Raw genomic sequence first — 21402 nt, 5'->3', positions numbered from 1 at the left:
TTTTTGTTTATGACGTGACACATGCAAGACGACATAAAGCAAAGAATGACGGCTTGTTTCAGACTGCACGTAGACCTCCAAGTCTGTTCAGCTTATAGCAATGCTCTCTGTGTAACTGCATCGTCTTAAATTGGATTAAAGGTCCAGCATGTAGGATTCAGGGGGAAATATTGGAAAAAATGGAATATAAAACTTGTAATCACCTGAAGCTAATAATTGTTGTGTTTTCATCTCCTTAGAATGAGCCGTTTAAATCTACAGTCTCTTCCACAGAGTCTGCTATGTTGTTTCTACAGTAGCGTTGAAGGAAAAATCAAACACCGGCTCTAGAAAGGGTGAATAATCAGCGGGAGGGTAGGGTGGGTCACGCTTTCGCCAACCTAAGGGGGAAAATTGGCAAACTGGAGAAGTTTCAGCTGGCTGCGACCTGCAGCCTCAGCACCAGATGTCACTAAATCTTACACACTAGACCTTTACCTCCTCGAGTAAATGTCTCCCTGTACCATGTGTTCATAACATTAAGGTCTTGGGGTCTTAATGTGGTATTCTGGAGAGATTTGACCTTTTTTTCAATTCTCAAATGTTAACATTTTTTTCAGTTTTGGACCACATCTGTAACAAATGCTGCAAATGGCAACTTAGGGGAGATAATTGAGTATAGGCATAGCCAACATATACTTCTTTTTAATGTGGGCCTCAGGGGGTTAACCTGTACCAGTATATAGCATGCACCATAATAGCAAATACCTTGATAAGGTTTCAAACAGGGTCATAACCAGATGATGTATTTTTCGATATTGTGCAGTAGGTCAAACTAACGTAGCTGCTTTAAGACGGATCAGACTGTTGGCTGACGGAGGTTTGGTGTGTGGGCAGAAGGTGATGAGCCTCAGCTGCAGACCGCCATTTCTCCAGCTCCACGCTCAACTCCACTGTCACTGGTTCCAGTTGGATGGACACAGAGTCGTCTGCATCCACCTCACATTCCTTCCTTCCCTTTCCTTTTCCTACAGAGGACGATATCACGTAGCGCAAGAGTTGACTGACCGATCAATCAAAAAACTAACCTTTTGTTCTTTTCTTGTTGGTCGTAAATCAAATACTTCTTAAAATGCCGCTTACTTTCTCCACTAACTTCCCTACAAGATGTAAACCGCATATTCTCTATAGGTCGGCCTAATTTAAAACCATTCTAGACATATTTTACAGTATTTATGTTTGTTAATGCCATTTTTGATTTCACCTTTCAGAGCTGCTGTACTCTTCTGTTTGGTCCCACTGCCTCCTCTCTGCTTTGACTCCTTGTCCTCCTTCTTTTTGTCCTCTATTATTTTCTTTACCAGATCCTAAAGATAAGTGAAAAACACATAAAAAATGTCCTTGTGTCAGTTTAACAGTTAATAATTCTGTTGGCTGTCAAACATGTTAATTTCCTTAATTTTGTAGTCAATATAACTCCTCTAGATCCGACTATCTGAGCAGCTGTTAACCCCTTGAAGCTTTCATATATTCGCATGATTTCTTGCAAAAACATGAGGAAAGGCAATGAGCAACTTAACAACACATGGTCTAAACTGTGGACAGATAATTACCTGAAAATATTCATAATAATAATAATAATAATAATATAAAAATAATAAATTAAAGGTGTTGAAATTTGCATTGTTTTACTAATTTCTTGCAATTTCTGAGACATTTCTTGCCAATTTTCTCACTGCCTTTTCACCATGTTTTTGAAAGAAAAGCAAACTGGGTTAAACAGTTTGTAAAAGGCGTCTGCAGAACAAGAAAAGTGACATTGATCCACATTTCAAAGAGTAAAACACGTTCAGCATGTAAACTTGCCTTTTCAACTTTTTGTGTTTGAGCTTCCACCTCAGTCTCTGTGTGCAGAGCACCGAGGTCACAGAGGACATTAACCTTTTGACTTCCTTTGACTAGGCTCTGCAGGGGGACGTGGACGGAGCCAAGGGTTCTTCTGATGGGAGCGTCCTGGACCAGCTCTGGTACAGATTTCTTCTTTTTGTCTTTCGACTTGTCTTTGGTGGAACCAGATTTGATTGGAGTCTGAGGAAGATATCACAGACATGACATTATGATTTTTACATGCCAAACAGGGCTGATATATCTGACAGCGGACTTACCTACGAATTGGTTTTTTTTCCTAATAAGTGCTACAAATGTACACATTATTAAACCCATAACACACTGACCATTTGTCTTTAATATGTAACAATTTATAGCTGTTGTATTGCAAAGGAAGGCAGAAATAGAATAGAAACTTAGGATGAGAGAACACAAATTACCCTGACCTGCTTTCTCTAAAAAGTCAGACTACACTAACATCAACCGAAAGAAAAGTTACAACACCATCCCCCGTTGCTTTGGCAACCTTTGCCAAATTTCCACTGATGTTTGTGGCACCAAACCTGGGTATTTTTTTACCAACCCTTCCCTGCTTTTCCAGTAGCTTTTGTTACACCAAATGTGGGTGTTTTAAGCCAAAACATAATCTTTTCCTAATCATAAACTAAATGTTTTTTTGCGCTCAACTCTAAACGCATGTTAACCATAGGGTTGTTGAGAAACATTAAGTTTCAATTTATCCAACTAAAATAAATTATAACTGCGGGAATGTAAAATGCAAACATTTTTTGGAACTAACAATTTGAGTGTAAACTCCTGGTCTTTTACTTTTTTGGAAATATGTGTTTTTGTTTGTAATTCCCTGCTTCTCCCCCTCTGATCCGACTTTTGCTCCAAAGTTACAATGACAGCTCTTTCCTCTGCACTGCTTTACCATCTCTGTTTGTTTGTTTGTTTGTTTGTTTGTTTGTTTTAGTCCTGGCACAAAACCTCTCACGTGGTCTGCTGCTTAATTTACCAGTCTTTGTCAAAAATAGTTGAAAATTTAAATGTAAAGAAACCAACCGTTAGTTCCGAACAAGCAATTTGATTGGTCGAGAGGCACCGGGACTCGCTTTTAATTCTTCATGTATCACTCCGCTTCGCAGCTGTTCAAAGTCGCCAATTAGGCCTCCATTAACGGCCGGCAGGTCTCTAAAGTTACCGTAGATTTCAGTGTAACACACTGCTCTGGAGGCTAACTGTGTTGCAGCTGTCACACTGTCTTCCGTCCTGTTTATTGTATTATGTGTTTCACAGCTAGGTGAACCCCGGGTGCACGGTGGCAGCGGTTTCTTCAACAAGCTGTTGTGAGAGCTTTTGTGTGTTTTTAGCCGTGCTGTTGTTTTTAGCTTAGCTGCCTCAGTATAGCTAGCTGGCTAACCTTTGCGTGGTGCTTCAAGACTGTGCACAACTACGTTATGAAAATGTGACGCGGAGACGAGGAGCCTTTTAAACCCGACACGGGCATGTCTGACGGGACTCTCAGGTTGACCTGCCCTCTCTCTTCACTGGCGACGGGAGCCAGAGTTTCCTCAGTTGGGTGTGGCAGCTGGAGGCGACGGAGACTGCAGTCGTGAGCTGGTGAGAATTTTTCCTGCTCGCCGAGGCAACTCAAGAGAGTTACACGATATAAAGTGGTCTGCTACGGTTACCAGACTCCTATTTAATTGAAAAAAACCCCCCAAAAACATAGACATGATACTAAGCAGCTGCACTGCGCATAACATGTAGACCTGAGTAACTGGCTAGCTAGTTAGCAGGAACGGTTTGTTTTGCTAGGCATCAGCTATCACTTCCAGTGTGATGAACTATTTTTGTCAGCGGAGCCAAAAAAAAAAAAAATTTGATGTACAAACAAATCCTAATCTATTGTGACGTATTACTGTTAACTAATAAATAACGCTTAGTGAACTGTTGTATAAAAGCAACATCACCCTAGAGGTTGTGCTGCTGTAGTGTATATAATCGCGACTGTGATCTTAGGCACTCCTGCCTATACGACCGAAACACAGTCTTGATGATCTACTTTTAAACAGTACTTCCTCTGGTGTGATATTGATCAGTTATGTAACTGCAGTATTCAGTATTGCTTTTGGATTTTCAAATACTCAAATTGCAAAAAAAAATAAAATAAAAATAAAACCCAAAAAACACTTTGCATGAATTGTATGATGCCATCAGCAGCAACATGTACAAAATCGGATGGAATTTTGTAGTTGTTTGTGATTTTGAAATTTATCCTTCAACTCCAAAGATGTAGCAGGAGCAAACAAATTAATTTTATTTGTCATTTTAAGACAGTTATTTCATGTTTAAAATGACTAATAACTCTGCATTGCACCTTGCATCTTGCATATGATTCATATCATATGCAGAAAGCACTATGATGAACTATAATATACTGTGATGTATCATATAATGAAAATTATAAAGTGCGGTTCAAAGGAATTAGTTGGAGCACATTAATTAGTCTAGGATCAGAGGTAAAAATCTGAACACCATTGCTATATAGTCAGATTAGTTTATTGACATTTGTCACCATAATAGATACAAATTTCCAGTAATAGCTGTTTATGTCTTCTCCTTTATCAGTCCATTTTGTTAGAATGAACAATTCAGGATTTCCCCAAAAGTATACTCAACAGATCCATTAACTCATTAGTTCTCATTTGGCTGAAGCTGACTCATGTGAGGTGTAGTCACAGTTTGTGGAAACTAAATGATACTCTTACTTCTTTTTCTTTCCTGCCATTCTTCTCTTTCACAGTTCGGCTGGGTTTGGCCACCGGGTCTTCATCAGAGACTGCGGGCCACCAGAGGACCTAGAAATGTCAAATGCCAGAATGTGAGTTTAAACACTTCTTACATCAAAACATTTTATCCACTAAATTTTATTCTCTGTACCTTTTCCTCTTGAATCATAAGATAAAGTCCTTGATTGAAGAATTTCTTCAAACCTCCTAGATCACCAACAGTGTACGTTAGTGTGTCACTGAAGTCCATACTCTCTGACCATGTCAGCTTTAATGTGCTGTGCCTTGACACTGTAGTAACAGAGATTTAAAAAATAGACAAGAAAAAGTTGAGCAGTCACAGATTCATAGTTGACTGGCTGTTCTGACTGTGTTTCTCTGAAACTACGTTTCACAGAAACTGATAAGACAAAGTCCATCCCAGTAATACAGGATACATTGCTACATTACATGAATCCCAACACCTTACTGACAATTATTTCCGATTAGTCTATAATTGATGTTTAGGATTTTTGAATCAATTTTGAATTGTTAAAAACGAGAATTGAGATTCGTATGTGAATCGGATTTTTTTTCCCCCACCCTTATTTCCAAACTCACTGAATGTCATGCAATGGTAATAATTCTGTATAAACAGCTGTGTCGACTTTTAGCAGTGTTCGTGATGTAATACATTTCTGTTGGTGTGCAAGTCAGTTTAAGGAAGTGTCATTACCATGTGCAGTATCATGGCTGGTTTCCTTAGTATGCACCATTACGTCTTGTGTGTCTGGTTCAGGTGATTCTTTTTCACTATTTTTGTTTGATTGAAGGTTAACATTGGCTTCTGTCGCATATGCTGCATCACATTTAGAGTCACTGAATTTCTGTGAACAGTAGCACAAAAATGACGGAAGAAAAAATGCAGATTTAAAAAAAAAAATTGTTTCTGGACATGTCTACTCCATATCTAAACTGTTTTCATAGTCAACAGTGTCATATGATAACCTTAAACAACAAGGCACACATACAAAAAAAAAGGATGTGAATTCAGTGCACATGTGTGCGTTAAACAGATACAGATGCTGAACTTCTTTTGTTATGGTACTTATTGCGGAGGATGAAAAATGAATATAGTATCAGTCAATAAATAAATGTATAAATAAATACAGCAATAAAATGTATAAATAAATACAGCAATAAAATGTATAAATAGGATAGGAAAGAAATAAATATGAAAAAGTAACAAATAACAAATATTGAAATATATACAGATATATATAAATAAATAAAAAATTTGAAAATAGATAAATACATTTTTCTGTCTTTTGTGTCTCTGCAGTTTTCTTTCTGCATCATTCTTTCTTTCTTTATTTCTATTTCTTGACTTATTTCTGTATTTATTTATGCCTGTATTTAATGGGCAGGTGAGTAGTTACATTTTATGCAAATTATTATTATTGTCATTTACTAAAGATACTGTCATAAGATGTAACATTACAGTGAAAAAGAGAATTAAAAAAACATTCCAAATTCTGCTAAAAACACATTTGATTTGAATTCCCCTTTCACATATGATAAAGAGACCAAAAGTTTAGGAAGTATATGTCACCAGGTCCACAGTTTGATGACTAAGGAACCCGTATGTGATAAAGTAGCCGTAGGTGATAACAGGAAAGTCAGGAGCATTTTCGTCCACACTCGTCGACGGGTCTGGGATTCCCCTCACTTTGCCCACACTCACTGTGGCTGATGCCCAGTTCACTATCAGATCTGTACGTAGGGATAAAATGACAAAGCAGCTTACTTAGGAAACTAAGAGGAAAAACGAGCACGCTCAGATCTACTAACTGATAGCAAACTCTCACCAGTCATCTCGGCAAAGCCCCTAAAAAGGTGTCTTTCCTCAGAGGAGATCCATGCCGCGTCCAGGCACGAGAGGTGAGGGAGACGGTCTATAGTGAAGCCCGGGTAAGAGGGAGTGAGAGTGAAGGGGTTTCCTTCCAGAACTAGTGTCCTGAGGCAGGAGAGTGTGCTCAAGGCGTCCAGCAGGGCCCGCTGGTCCTGAAACTCACAGTCACTCAGGTCCAGACACACCAGCTGCGGCCTAAAGTGCAGAGAAAGTTGTACAGCAACACTGTTGGCTTTTGAAAAACAGAGAAAATGAGGACAAGGATGGATTTTTTTTTTCTTTATGCACAAAAAAAACTAAAAAAGTGCTCCTGAGACATTGCTGAAAACCCTTTTTTGCAGAACAATATGATGTCGCAAGAAAGTTAACCCCTTACCTCTTGGATATAAAATGTCAAAACTTAATTTTATCCTTCTGGACATTTGTGTGAAATTTTGTCCTAATTAGCACATGACCAACAAAGACAGACTAACAATAAAGGCAACTCAAATGAGTCTTAAACAGACACATAAGCCCAGTCTTCCCAAAAATCTGAAAGATTCAGGACACAGCAGACTGTGACACTTTGAGTCCAAGTGGCAATCTCACATTCACAATAATGAGACAGACGAGGTTAGAGTGACTTTGACCTTTTTAGCTATGACCACCAAAATCTAATCACTTAATCTTTTTTTCTGAGTGTATGTTTAAGCCAAATTTAAAGAAATTCCCTAAAGGCGTGCGTCCATCCACAGCTGTTGGCATGAAGTTTTTTTTTTTCAAACTGCGATTAAATACAACTGTTTCATACGTTGTGTTTTACTCTTTGTGACGAATGAACTGAACCTCATGTACTTAAATGTATTTACAATTCTGTTTAACTGATGATAAAGATGGAAAGCTTTGACAAATGTTTCCTTTCACATGACAACCATATTTGATTTAGTAACTGATCTTATCCTCAGGAAAGGCAAGTAATTTTTCGCCTAACTGTAAATAGAAATGCCCCCTTTGACTTCCCTCTGAAGTACAAAGGTGCCTCCCAGCTTAAATATAATACGTAACTTTGGTATCAGCTGATAAAAAGGGAGAGTGGGTGCAGCTCTGTGAAAGTGTGAACTCATTGCTGCCACTGAAACCACATTTCGTAGGTGTGATTCTTTAGTGGGATCAAGAGATTTTCAACCTAACAGCGTCAAACTTCATCAATGTGTAATTACCCACTGAACACTTTGGCATGAAAACAACCAGTGTTGCCTGTGTGGATGACACCTCTGAAAAGCCAGACTGCCATCTACTCAGTATGTGTGTGTCAAACATAGAAAAAACTATAATGAAGCATCATGATGTGATGTGTAATGTCATTATTTCACATTATTTCACCATACAAACAATAACGAGTACACAGTTCAACTTAAGTTCCTGTTTGATCTGCTATTGGTTTTTTGTTCTTTAAAACCAGCAACTTCCTGTTTGTTTATATGTGTGTGTGTGTGTGTGTGTGTGTGTGTGTGTGTGTGTGTGTGTGCGTGCGTGTGTGTGCATGAACTAACCAGGTTGTTCCTGTAAGATGACAGACGTCTTCAGGGGAACCCAGACTGTTTGAGCCGAGTCCGAGGTACTGCAGTCCAGGAGGCAGGCAGCTGGTGAGACTATCTAGAGCCAACACCCGGTTGTCACGTAGCTCCAAAATCTTTGAAAGACAGAAATTTACAATCAGATAGTAAATCATCACCACATCACAGTGACTGCTACTCTGTCAGTTATGTAACACTACTGGGCATACCTCAAACAGTGATGTCGTAGCAGTTTTTTAACCTTTAATGTGGTAGAAAAGCAGGAAAAGAGTTTTCTACTCCGATTGTAAATCACCTTTTGAAAACAGATTTGACTCACAGAAGAAAACTCACCTTCAAAGTGCTAGGAAGGTTTTCTGCAGGGATTTTTGAAATTTTGTTGACACTCAAAACCAGCTCCTCCAGCTTTGAGAACTTTAACAGGCCGTCATCAATGACTGATACCTTGACACAACACAGACAAAACAAGTACAACTTTTCACAATCGACAGTTGTCATAAAAGCATCAACATTAATTGACTTTGTTCTTTGTGTTTTGAATAAGGTCAGGTGTATGGCTGTCACAAGGTGTTACAGACGTACAGTTGTCACTAAGAGCCCCTCAGCCGCCAGCGGACCCAGAGACAAATTGAAAATGTGATCAGTTTCTCGGGTCCTTCCTTAATTTTATGTCCATTATGGGATTTGGGGGTGCAATTATGATCTCTCAAGTTATATATGCAGAATTTCCTGGTTACTGTTTCTATCACCTGTGAAAGTGAAAGCCAACACCAGATTCACTCTTCCTTTTGAACAAGCTTTGTTTTGCCTCACTATATTTGCATTTTTTTCAGTGCTGTGTCTGAAAATTTTAAAGCTACCAATGGTTACGCGCTGCTACCACTTGATCGCTATCTTTTTATAAAGTCTCGACCTCACCTACATGCTGTGTCAAGAGATGTCTTATTTTTTTAATACCATATAACATTAATGTTTTGTCTTTTTGTTTGGTATATTAGTGTAAAAACTGGATATTAGTAGCATGTGATGCCCTATTCTTGCCTGCCTCCTAGCCAAGACTTCAGGACCACGATGGAAAGAAATCATGTGACTTAATTGCAATATCACAGTGAACTATAGTACTGCAGGCACATTTTTGTGCTTTATTTTAATTTATCAGATATAATCAAACAATCAAAGAATTACAGCCTTGCGGTGGTATACCTCCGCCAACCAGTTTAGTTGCAGTTTTCACCATGTCTGTTCAGTCTGATATGAAGCCATGATGGTAGTCAGTGCTTCACATACATCTTTGCCCCAGCGGCACAGAAGATTTATACAATCAGCACAGTTTCAAGATATGGACACCTAAATTTAGTGTCAACAGTTCATTGTCTGTCTAAATGTCTCCCCTTCTGTACTTCTGTTATGACACCAGAGTTTTTGCACAACATCATGTTGTCACAGTGAAGTTACACACATTAATGCACGATAAAAATACAGAGTCACATTGGGATTTTTTTGTACATTGAAGATAAAAAGATGAAGATATGCATTAAAAGTGCATTAAAAAACCATTGATATAGAGCTTGTTCATAAAAACCACTGGTATATGGAACTAAAAGACTTGAGGAATCCAGCGGTATCTATCATGTCATGCTAGCTTCTCAGGAAGGGGGCTGAAATAGGCTCTAAATTTAGGCTAAATTTTGGCGTTGGCCATTTCACAGGGGTCCCTTGACCTCAAGATATCTGAATGAAAATGTTTCTATGGGTACCCACAAGTCTTTCCTTTACTCATTCCATGCGGTGTTTGGCTGTCATTTAATTCCTAGTCAAGACAGTCTGGTAAAACTTGCTTTACCTTGTTAATCTGGACTGAAACTGAAAATGTGATAGATAAATGTGATTAATCAGGATTAACTACTGAAATTCTGCAAATAATCGCAATTAAAAAAAAAAAGTCATTTGACAGCCCTAAAAAAACCCACATAACACAAACATTGTGCCTCTTTCAGAGGTTAGGCTGCTATCAGAAACATAATAAGAAAATACAGGCAGCTGGCAGGGTCACCACATATAAGAGATGACTGAGAGGGGTTACTTTTGTACAGGTCTATACATTGTTTTATATGAAACTCTTGCATAGTATATCTTTAGGACTTGGGGATTGCCCTAACTAACTATTGAAACAAATACCACTTTTTTAGACCGCTATACCAGAGTTCTTTGGTTTTAGGGACATTCAGAAAAGCTTTGGGATTACAACAAGTACCATATTGTTGCATCATGGGAGGGTGGGTGTAGTGGAAATCATCCCAGCATGCACCAGGGCAAAAGGTTTCAGGACACTTCCCTCTGTTTATGCACGATTCTCTATGCATGAACATTACCAGCATTATGGTGTTTGAAATCTTTTCTATCATTCCTACAGCTCATACATAGTTATTTCAGACATTTCAAAGAGATATAGTGAACGTTTGGTAATGTTCGTGTTTGTGTGCTCAATTCTGCTCCGAGAAGCTAATAAAGAACAATTTTGAACTGTAGATTTTGAATTGCTGATTAGAGAGAAAACCCTTGCATGCCATAATATTTTGGTGGCCATTACATCAATGCATGGGTTTGGTTTGACTTTAGCACATACGGTTTGGGAGAATCTAAGGGATTTTATTTTAAAATAAAAGTATAGTGCCTTTTTATTTATTTCTAAAGAATTACATTTTGCTGGAACAGTGTATCAAGTTTAAAGTTTGGGAATAGGAGAAAACAAGTCAGTACACTCACACTCTGGTTCACGATGCGAAGTGTAGTAAAGTAACTGTAAATGAAGTCTGCATGCAGGCGTTCAGGTGTGAGCACGGCCAGCTGTCTCAGGGTCAGCGCTTGTGGGCTCCATGTTTCATCATGTCTCCAGGGTGAGTGAGGACAGCTGAGCAGATCCAAGAGGGCATCTGTCTCCTCTGTCTCTGCTCCGTCTGTACTGTCCTTGGTCCTTCTCTGAGAAAATTATCACACTTTTAACTGATGTCTTACACAAAAAGCAAGCTACTATATGCAGTGATGAGAGCACTCTAAACTACTAAAAGAAAAGAAAAAAAACTACTGACAGAGATCTGGGCTAAACCCCCAGTGTTTACAAATCCTAGTAATGCTCTTGGTTTAAACTAATTGCACTTAATTTTTTGCAATATTATTCTACTTCATTCTGTTTTAAGCACGTGTTAACTACATTTAGTCAAATCATATTGAATATATGGTAATTTCTCTTATGTGCGGACCTTGATCGGGACCACTTGGGAGCCACTAGTCTAGAAAAAACTACAACCATATTAAAAAAAAAACTCACCCAGGTGCCATATCCACAAGGAAAGTCCTTCAGACACAAACGTTGAATCAGCTTCTCTAACACAGCAGATAGTGTGTTTGTTGACATGTTACATCGATTTTCTTTAGAGAGAAACACAATAAACTACAGTCTGCAATGAGGTATAGTCAGTTTTTCCGTAGCCAGTCTTTCAGGTAAAAGGCCCCTAGTGTTTATTTACAAATGGCTGTCGGTTGCCTGGCAACAGCTTCACTTACTCAAAGGAAGATGGCGTCTAGCCAGGACTTAAGTGTTGGTGAAGCAGATAAAATGGTTTCAGCTCAGGAAGTCTGACAAAGTCAAACAAACACTATGAGTCTGAAATCCTCTCTTATCTGCTTAGTAACTATCAAACATTAATATTAAGAGGAACTTAAGAAGAAAAATAGGAGATAAAAATTAAACTGATGTCATGTTTATTATTATTTAGGATGGTTCTAGGCACTAATTATTTTTTAGACTATTTAAGGGGGGACTACGACCAGCCTGTTTCTGTTAGTGTCATTAAAAACTGTCATAACAGTCTGCATACAACAGCTAGTCCTGACCAAGCAAGTTGTTTGGTCAAAGTCATTCCATTAGTGCTGATATACAATACAACAGCACTAGGACTTTTTACTCTTTATGTATCACTCCGCTTTACAGCTGTTTCAAACTGTTAATTAGGCCTACATAAACGATCGGTAGTTATCTAGCGTTATTGTAGTGTAATAGACTGCTCTGGAGGCCTGTTGTGTGTCCCTCTGTAGTTGCCTCATAGCAAATAAAAAAAAGTTGTGTGGGAAACTTCCACTCTTTTCGGGGCTCATGCATGTGTGGCAACTGCTATTAAAGCTGTCACGCCATCTTCTGTCCCATTTATTGTTTTTTAGTTATCCAGTTAGGTGATGTGATTGTCTGCGGCACCGATGATACACAGTACAACATCACTACCTTTTCTGTGATATTGCTTAATTAAAAAGTCATTGTGTGTACACTTTTCCTTTGTGACCCTCAATCGTGTACTGGCTCCCCAAAAAGGCATGCCAGTAAAAAAGGATGCCCAGTAGCTCACCTGGTAGAGAGGACACCCCATATACAAAAGACTATGTCCTTGCTGCAGCGGTCGTGGGTTTGAATCCTTTCTTGGCCCTTTTCTGCATGTCATCCCCCCTCTCTCCCCCTTTCACACTATTTGTCCTGTCAAATAGTGGGAAAATCTCCATGAAAATAATCTTTAAAAAAAAAAACCTTTACGAATCTGTGATCTAAGAGTTTTGTAAATACAATCATAATTATAGTTAAAATTAAGAAATGGATACTATTATTATTATTACTGGTCCTGTGTGGTTTGTGCAAGTAGCATTGCCTTACTCCAACAGAAGCCATTTTCTTGACTGCTGGGGGTAGAATCATTGTCAAACAGTGTAAGACCTCTTAAATCAATTACTCTTAAATATATTAACCGTTTGAAACCCAGGTGGACATCAGTTTTTCTTGTGCTGCTTTTAGACACCTTTCACAAGCGTTTAAACCTTTGAAACCTGAGTGAAAAAGGTTAATTGACTTCAAAACATAAGAAAAGGCAATCAGCAAATTGCAAGAAATTTATAAAAGGTGAGAAGAAAACAACCTGAAAACTATTGTATAAAATTATTTTTTTTACATTTTTTTGCCAGTTTTTGGGTGATTTCTTGTTGCTATTGCTTTTCTTCCATGTTTTTGAAAGAAATCAAGCCAATTTGACCAAATTTCAAAAAGTGGAGTCGGCTTTATCATAAAAAATGCCATTGAAAATGTCATTAAAAAGTCATAGTATAGTATGTCATAAAATGTCATTTAAAAAAAAGTCATAGTTTGAAAATTTGGAGAACCCCTGATCTAAGATTTTTGTTTCAAAATGCTTTAAAATGCAATTTCTAAAAAGTTGTCCTGGAGGAAATTCCCCTCAGACAACCCTGGAGGGTTGGGTTGCAGCAGTGTAGATTGAAAATCCACCCACCCCACCCCTTAACTAAGCCTCCTTGATCAAGAATTTCAACTTCAAATAAAGCTTCAGATAAAAAGACTGAAAATTTGTTCCTAGATTTTGAGTAGTGAGTTATCTTTTCTTGTGAAATTGTCAGGACTGAGTGATGACTAGGTTAGGTTGACTTTTTTTTTTAACCACAGGAAGAATATTTCTCCTATGGAATCAATAGACATGCTCTTCAGTTTGATACTGCAATCTATTGTTATCTGGGTTTGCCATTGATAATGGTACATCAAGGTGAATTGAAGCCTCCTACACAGCATGAGGTGTAGCATCCTGTGGTGTGAAGGGTGGCTACCTCAGAGATAACACTCATGCTACCAGGAAATCCATTATCAAACAATAGTAGTTGAAATACACACGTCAAGGTTAACGCACACTGAAAGCTCAAATTTGGACATCAGTCCTTTTATCGCGGGTGCATGGAAGCAGGAGTCATTGGAAATTAAAAACAGGAAATCGGGAAAACTGGTGTTTTAGTCCAAAAACAAAGGTTGGGAAAAGCCGGGCTGCAGCCATTAATCTCTCCAGAGCCACTTAATGACTTTATGATACGCAGTCTGACTTTGTATTCTGCATACTTTCCTTCTCTGCTGAAAGTGACAAAGCAGGCAGGTGTTGGGGAGTTCTTTGGAAAGGATAACAATTTTATAACAATCTGTGGCAAACAATGTTTCCAAACAGCGGAGTTTGGTGTCTTTTGTCATTCAACTGATGAACATCAAATGTGAAGATAACTCTGCGGCAGTCTGAATTGCCTCCACACATCAAACCATTGTGGTGAACACTGCCCCACAATTGCAAAATAGAAACATTTACAAGATTTTTTGAATGATAGCGCCACAAAAGCGTCATCCACCAAATGATGCCGTGCAACAAAAAAAATCCCACGTTTCGGTATATAAGCAGAGCGTTTGCCATTTTGGGTCATAAACTAAACAGCACAAGACGAAAATACCACCATGGCAAATGGTAAAGGTAAGTTCCTTTAAATGAACATTAACAATTAACGAATTAGGATTTTTTTTTCCTGCAAAGAGCATCACTGTGTAATAATGATTTACAATTAATTTGATAATTATGTTGTGATTTCAGGAGTAAGTCTGAAGGCAAGCTGTCTAAATCTGAAATGAGCCTTGAAGCAAAATTTTCTACCAGTATATTATTCTCTCTCATAAGCAGTTTTGACTCTGTGGCATTGTTACACTTGAGCGAGCTTCCGGTTGACCTGCTATGCAGATGACATACTTTTTTGTGTACAACCTTTTGCAGAGCTCCTGCTTTCCTGCATTGTGATGATGCACGTCTACTTTATGGCCTCCCGACCGACTAAAGCAACGCTTCAGGATTGCTTGAAGGAACAAGTTATGGTGCTAGCTCGATGTAATCTGAAGAAGGCAGAACAAAATTACGTAAGTAAATATGTCATACTTTTCATTTATATAATTTATTACATATACAGTCCATTGCAAGAGACAACGTTTTAAGTTCTTTAATTAATATATATTCAGTGGATAAAAGACAAAAGTGGAGTTGTTCCTCACCACTAATGGAATATTACTGAGTACATTTACTCAAATACTGTGCCGAAATACACATTCTAGGCACTTGTACTTTTCTTGAGTATTTTATGCAACTTTATGTTTTTTGTAAGATTTGGAAATATAAAACTGTCCGCATTATGCTACAATGTGCATTACTATATATGTATATATATATATATATATATACACACACACACACACACACACACACACACACAAGTAGAAAAAAGAAAAATATATATACAGTATATACACAATATGCACATAATTTATGGATGAGGTGAGAATACATTAGAGTACTGAAGAATATTGCTCAGTTGAATAATTGCACAGAGTTCCTCTGTGTTCCTCGCAACTATATCTAAATACTGTGGATTTTTTTCTGTACTACAAACACCTAACAGATTTTCTTTTTTTTTTTAAAGTCCAAAATTTTTTTCAGATCCTTCCTGTACAGTCGAAATTGGGTGACTTTAAAATTGAATGTTAATGATATACTAAAGGATGCGGTGTTCTAATTCATAAGATAAATAAACAAATAATTGGGTCAGCTGGAAAATGCATTGTAGCTCTGTTTTTGTGAGCTCATGAAAAGTTAGAATTGCGTGCTTCTCATGGGACAGCAGCGCCAAGGATGTAGGTTTTATTTAAATATTGGGGGGAGACATAGGCTATGAAACAGGGTTTGGAGGGTTCTGTGCAATTATTTTTAGTTATTTAATTTTTTTAAGCATCAAACACTTCATTTCATGCATTCTGGTGGGTTTGTTGTTACCAATTTGTGTTTTTTTTTCTGCATGGTTTTATTATATATATGCCAAATGCACATGTTGAGGAAGATGTGTCCCCTTTTTCCTTCTTGAAATCTACAATCTACATGCAACATTCCTATGATGATCTAATAAAGCACTGCACCAGATTCAACTACCCTACATAAAATAGTTAAAATGAGCATGGCCCTAAAATTCTACAGCAGTAAAACTCAACAGTAACATTAATGCAGCAGTAATATTTGTAAAAAAAAAAAAACCAAACACGAAAACAAACCGTAAAAACATCAAGAGATTTTACTGCAAAATCAGTACTTTCGCTTCTGATACTTTAAATGCATTTTGCTGATAAAACTTACATATTCATACTTAGGCCCTAGTATTTTCACAGTGTGGTATTACTACTTGTAGCCGAAATGAGCTCAGTATGTATTCTTCCGTCACCGCAGATTGTGAACTCATTATTAAACGTTATGATAGGCCTAGCTGAAATCTTCTGAACTGAACTGATCTTAACTGAGCTGAACTCTCCATCTAAAACTCTTTCATCATGTCTCACTTCCTGTCTAGGTTAAGCTCATGTTTAAAGGAAATCCACCAGCAGAGTACAATTCAACAAGTTTGGAGCTCCCCCGTGGGGAACTTGAGGGAATAACTTTTATAGGCACAAAGGAAGTCCAGGCCTCCTCCATCTGCGCCATCTCCGACTACCTCGACAAACATCTTCCAGCAATTGTTGGGAATCTCACCGAGGAGCACAAGGACATCCTGAAGCACACTAGAGCGTTTCTGAATGTTTTCAACACGGCTGTTAAAGACCAAAATGAAGGCTCAAAAAAATGCCCCAGGGAAATAACAACTTCTGACGACTATGCTGAAAAAGAAAAAGGCCTCCAAATGATTTACTTCACCAGGCGATGGGTGGAGATTTTCACAGGCACAAACACCACCTGTACATTAAAAGCCTGAGAAACGTAAAAAAATATTTATTTATTTTTTTCCATTTATTTATTTATTTATTTTTTAGTGGTTGGTGTGATTTCTAAGGTTTTCTATATTTATTTATAGTTGCCAATATTTATTTTATTTATGTCGAATGATGTCATATTGTAAGTCAGCCCTGAGCTGTCCATTCTGAGTGGACACTATAAAGGAGGACATATTTATTTATTTATCTAAATGATTTGTCATCAATAAAATATTTAACTCAAACCACTTTTTACATATTTTTTATGGTATAAAGATTTCCACAGACTTACATTTATGCAGTATTTCTCTTTATTCTGAGCTTTCAGTCTGATTGACTGAAAGTTTATCATACAGACATGATAATTGAACGGGCCTACCCAGCACAGATCCAGGGGCCCAAAGTGTCAGGGGCCCACTTGATCCTATCCACAACATGTCACTCACATTATTACAAGTAGTGACCAGGAAAAGACTCAAATGACCACAAAGACATACAAAATAACTACAAAGGGACACAAACCAAAACACAAAAAAATACCTTAAAGGAAGGGGCTCACCTGGTAGACTGTGCGCCCAGTGTAGGTTGAGTTCTCGGCACTGGCCCCTGTTTGATTCTGACCTTGTGGCTCTTTGCTTCATGTCATCTCCCCCTTCTCCCATCACTCATGTCTCTCCACTGATGTCCTAGCAATTTTAGCCTAATAAAGGCTAAACACATCCAAAAATAATCAAAAAACAAAACCCCAACACAACACAACTAAAGGGATGCTTAATGACTACAAAGAGATGCAAAAAAAAAACACAAAAAAAAGAGGCAAAAGAGGATAGTTGGAAAGCTCAAAATAAAGTGAAACACTGTATTGATGTTAGTGTGGGTAAATCTTTTCTTTTAGTTTGGACTCATGGATGTTTGCAGCTCCTTGTCAAGATTACGCTTGCCTGAGTGGTGGTTGGGCTTTTAATACCGGCATAGTAAACTAGACGCTCAAAAGAGGTTGAAATAAATTATTTGATTGTATTTCCCATCTTTGCTGAGCAACAGTTTAGTGTGAAAGGAATTAAAAGCCCATCCCATAAAGGTGCCTGCCCCAAGTACGGGCCTATTGAGTTCAGCGGTTTAAGTAAATAATAATCCCAGCTATTAATTGAAATTTCACAGTTTTTCCCAGCCAACAGCTCCCTGCCTGTCACAGATTCAAACTGGTAAAATAGTCTCAGCAGTTAAGTAGCCAGACATTTATCTGAGGGATTGATGGACACCAAAACAGAACAGAAATGAGAGTGAATATTGGATTTAAATGTGTCAGATGGCCAAAAAACCTTAACTTCTAATGAATTCTATTTTTTGTTTGAGAATGTGCATTGCAGCTGTTTTCCCTAACATTTCGTGTTATACTTTTTCCTCCTTCACCCATCTACACATCTGCTCTGCATCAGCCTCGTTAGTCCTTCCTGCACCTCAGTTTCTTCCAGCCAATCAGCTCCCTGCTTTTTCTCCTGCATCATCACCTTATTCTCCTCACCTGAGCTCCTTTGCTCTTTTCCCCCAACTGCACTTCATCCCCTTGTTGGTCTAGTTTGTATTTAAGTCCTGGTTTTCACTTTAGTCTTTGTTAGATCATTGTTTTGGTTGGATGATGTGTAGTTGCTGTTCCTTTGAAATGAAGAGTGCTCTTTTTCAGTTCATGCTGTCTTCTGCATTTGGGTCCACCTGCTCTGCATTACATGGCAAGTGTGCTTCACCAAATGTAATGCTATTTTGACAACATGGTTATAGTATGTTAAATACATAAACATCATATTTTTTTATATTTATTTGTCCAAACAAGTTTGATAAAAGTGACTGAGTTGTTAATCTAGCCCTTGTGCATCCCTCAAATAAGTGCGACACCTGTGCAAAAAATAATTCCCAATAAAGACTGCCATAGAAATATTATGTATTAATGTATCATTACAAATTTTTTAATGAATACTTTTAGTAACTGCTGTTCTCACCATACATAAAAAAAATCATTCTGTTACTCAAATCATTTTAGTTTTAGATATTTATTGAATTGTCCTGCAGAGCATGATATGATATAATAATGGCAAAATGTTGACATGGCCTGTTGGAAATCACTCTGACAGCAAGGCAAAGCAGAAAAAATACTCTTAATATACACACTTAAGGTACACTTAACTGATTTTGATTTTCTTTTTTCTTCAATTGGGGCTTTTTTTTTTTCAGGTGGCTAAAATACATTTAGTTGCTGACTAAAGTGATCAAATATGTGACAGCCCACACATCTGCACAAATAAATTACCCTTTGAAGAATTAAAATTAAAATACTGACACTACAAAAAATAGCTACACACTAGGTGACTTAACAGTCATGTCATTACATTTTCTTATTTACATGACTAATCACGAAAGATAAAATCCTAAAAGGGTAGCGTCCCTTTAATAAACAGTGTTGCTGATTTTTTACACCTATTAGTTAAAGTTAGATTTAATCGTGCTTTTGGTTATACGACGTTACGGAATGTGTAGGTTTTCCAAAGAAAGAGGGAACCCCCAGAGAGTAAAACTGAGCTGGTATGAGTATTTTCTATGACAGAAACACGCAAGGGAAAATGTCGATCCTTATCTATGGAGTCCCAATAAAAGTGACCATCGAAGGAAAGATGGATCAGTGAAAGTGTCACACCTGAGAGCCTGCTGCTGACCAAAGCCTCCCTGCTACTGCTGTCATGGATTGTCACGCTGGTAAGCATCTTTAAGTGCGTGGCTCAGTGTCCCGCAGTGCTTATTTTTGACCCATATAGCGCCACAGCTTCAACTTCTGCGGGTGAAGTTACGCAACACTGAAAACCTGATGACTGCGGATCCACCCCGAAAAAATCTAAACCATCTCCACTGTGTGCTCTTACATTTCACTGCAGCAGTCATCACCTTCCTCTTCATCGCACAAGCTGCCTACGGACCTGTTGGAGACGCAACAGCAGCTGTGGCCTTGAAACAAACCATCCAGCTGATGCGAGACGAGATACGGACCGCTCTGAGCCACATTGTAAGCTTTTTTACCGCTTAAATTAATCTATTAACTTATTAAAACAACTCGTGGATATTCACAAAAAGAGGTAGGAAGTGTCATCTTCCCCAGTGTCGTTTCTGAAAACCTTTCATGCATTGAAAAAAGTACATGATTTAATTAACAATTAAAAAGGCCACTTTGGGGTCAAGTGCGGATTATTAGTAAATGGGGCCTTGGGCATAGACATGCATAAGGCTCCAACACCTCTCCTACAGGAGCAAGAGACACACTTCGTTGTTGTTTTGTCATTTTTTGTTTTCTTTTTTGTCTTTGCTGTTTTGTGTCTCTCTGTGGTAATTTTGTCTCTAGTTATGGTCATTTTGTCTTGTTGAAGTCATTTTGTGTGTCTCTGAGGCTGTTTTGTCTCTCTTGTTTTCTTTTTTTGTGTTTATTTGGTTGTTTTGTGTCTTGTTATAGTCATTTTGTGTATCTTTGAGGCTGTTTGTGTCGTCTTTGGTTGTTCTGTGTCTTGTGGTTATTTTGTGTATCTTTGAGGCCATTTTCTGTCTCTTCACAGTCATTTTGTGTGCTTTTGTGTCTTTTTCTTGTACTTTTGTGCCTTTTTGGTCATTTTGTGCATCTTTATAGTCATTTTGTGTCTTAATGTTGTCACTTTGTACCTCCTGTGGACGTTCTTTTGTCCCTGTAGTTATACTGTGACTTCTTCCGGTCTTGTGTTTCTTTGTAGTCATTTTATGTCTTCTTGAGGTCATTTTGTGTCTCTAGTCATATTGTGTTTCTTTGCTCCTGTGTCATTTTGTGTCTGTAGCTATTTTGTGTCTTTTGGTCATTTTGTGTCTCTCTGTGGTTGTTTTTCCTCTTTTTATAGTATATTTGTATCTCTTGGCAGTTCCCTTGTATCTCTTTCTGATCTCTTTGAATCTCTTCCTAGTCTGTACGTGTTAATTTATGTGACAGTTTGTAGATGAAGACCAGGAAGGCCCCTGACACTTTGGGCCCCTTGGGCCAGTAATCAATCCACGGTTCATTTCTGTTATGTCACACTGAGAGCATCACCTGAGCAAATGTTACTTACCTCTAAATCCGTGAGTTTTTGCTCTGCTCCCTGATGTTGAAACCTACTGACCAAGTGTGTCTCCTGCAGAATGAAACCGGACTTCCTCCCGACGTCTCTTGCCAGTCCTTGAACACCACAGGGCTGACCGGGCCAGAGCCTCTCACTGCTCACCAACTCCCCCTCTACCGCTGCTACATGCTGAAACTGTCCAAGGAGACCGAGGAGCTGTCACCTCAGCTGGTGACAGTCAGCCAGTACAGTAAGGATGTGGAGACGATGAAGAAGGTCCTGGCAGACAATCACAATTGCAGCATACCCCACTTTGACCAGAACATGGGCGGCTTTGTATATGCCAAATGCCTGCTGGATCTTTTAGACCGTCGGCTCAGCAGCGCAAGGGTTTGATATTAACTGTGTAGCTTGAATGTTGTATTTATTTATTTTACACATTACTGAGACATTTATTTTTGTAATCCAGTTTTTATATGGATAAAAAAGTTCTTATCAGCTCATTGGGCTGTCAGTATCTGATAACAAAGTAATATTTATTCAAAACAAAGTG

At 38.2% G+C, this 21402-nt stretch overlaps 2 protein-coding genes and 1 long non-coding RNA gene across 3 annotated transcripts; 2 read left to right on the top strand and 1 right to left on the bottom strand.

Annotated features, from left to right (window-relative positions):
- Positions 1-97: 97 nt before the first annotated feature.
- Positions 98-11871, bottom strand: LOC121944132 (leucine-rich repeat-containing protein 43-like). The gene is made up of 12 exons (XM_042487819.2): positions 11437-11871; positions 10875-11087; positions 8442-8552; positions 8085-8224; positions 6509-6747; positions 6253-6413; positions 5377-5527; positions 4813-4952; positions 4641-4730; positions 1846-2067; positions 1244-1346; positions 98-1007 (listed from the first exon to the last, which is right to left on the bottom strand). The coding sequence occupies exons 1-12, from the start codon at positions 11521-11523 to the stop codon at positions 829-831; spliced, it is 1836 nt and encodes a 611-aa protein (XP_042343753.2). The 5' UTR covers positions 11524-11871; the 3' UTR covers positions 98-828.
- Positions 3008-18662, top strand: LOC148189764 (uncharacterized). Its single transcript, XR_015776450.1, has 5 exons — positions 3008-3489; positions 4676-4753; positions 8088-8177; positions 14738-14877; positions 16350-18662. It is a non-coding gene; the product is annotated as an uncharacterized LOC148189764 (long non-coding RNA).
- A 470-nt stretch (positions 18663-19132) lies between these two features.
- Positions 19133-21323, top strand: LOC148189763 (uncharacterized). The gene is made up of 3 exons (XM_088076723.1): positions 19133-19494; positions 19671-19798; positions 20928-21323. The coding sequence occupies exons 1-3, from the start codon at positions 19479-19481 to the stop codon at positions 21243-21245; spliced, it is 462 nt and encodes a 153-aa protein (XP_087932849.1). The 5' UTR covers positions 19133-19478; the 3' UTR covers positions 21246-21323.
- Positions 21324-21402: the final 79 nt, after the last annotated feature.

This window comes from Plectropomus leopardus, chromosome 4, assembly GCF_026936395.1.
Source record: "Plectropomus leopardus strain MGB_pleo_1.0 chromosome 4, ASM2693639v1, whole genome shotgun sequence".
NCBI classification, from domain to species: Eukaryota; Metazoa; Chordata; class Actinopteri; order Perciformes; family Serranidae; genus Plectropomus; species Plectropomus leopardus.
This window is presented reverse-complemented; position numbering and strand designations above follow the sequence as displayed.

Excerpts from the sequence above, each read along its gene's own strand:
- LOC148189763 (XM_088076723.1), top strand. Across the intron at positions 19,799-20,927 it reads GGACCGCTCTGAGCCACATT|AATGAAACCGGACTTCCTCC; the intron begins GTAAGCTTTTTT and ends TGTCTCCTGCAG.
- LOC121944132 (XM_042487819.2), bottom strand. The coding sequence starts at position 11,523 with ATGTCAACAAACACACTATCTGCTGTGTTAGAGAAGCTGATTCAACGT. Across the intron at positions 5,528-6,252 it reads GTCATCAAACTGTGGACCTG|AAATTCAGTGACTCTAAATG; the intron begins GTGACATATACT and ends TACTGTTCACAG. Across the intron at positions 2,068-4,640 it reads ATGGCAGGAAAGAAAAAGAA|ACTCCAATCAAATCTGGTTC; the intron begins GTAAGAGTATCA and ends TATCTTCCTCAG.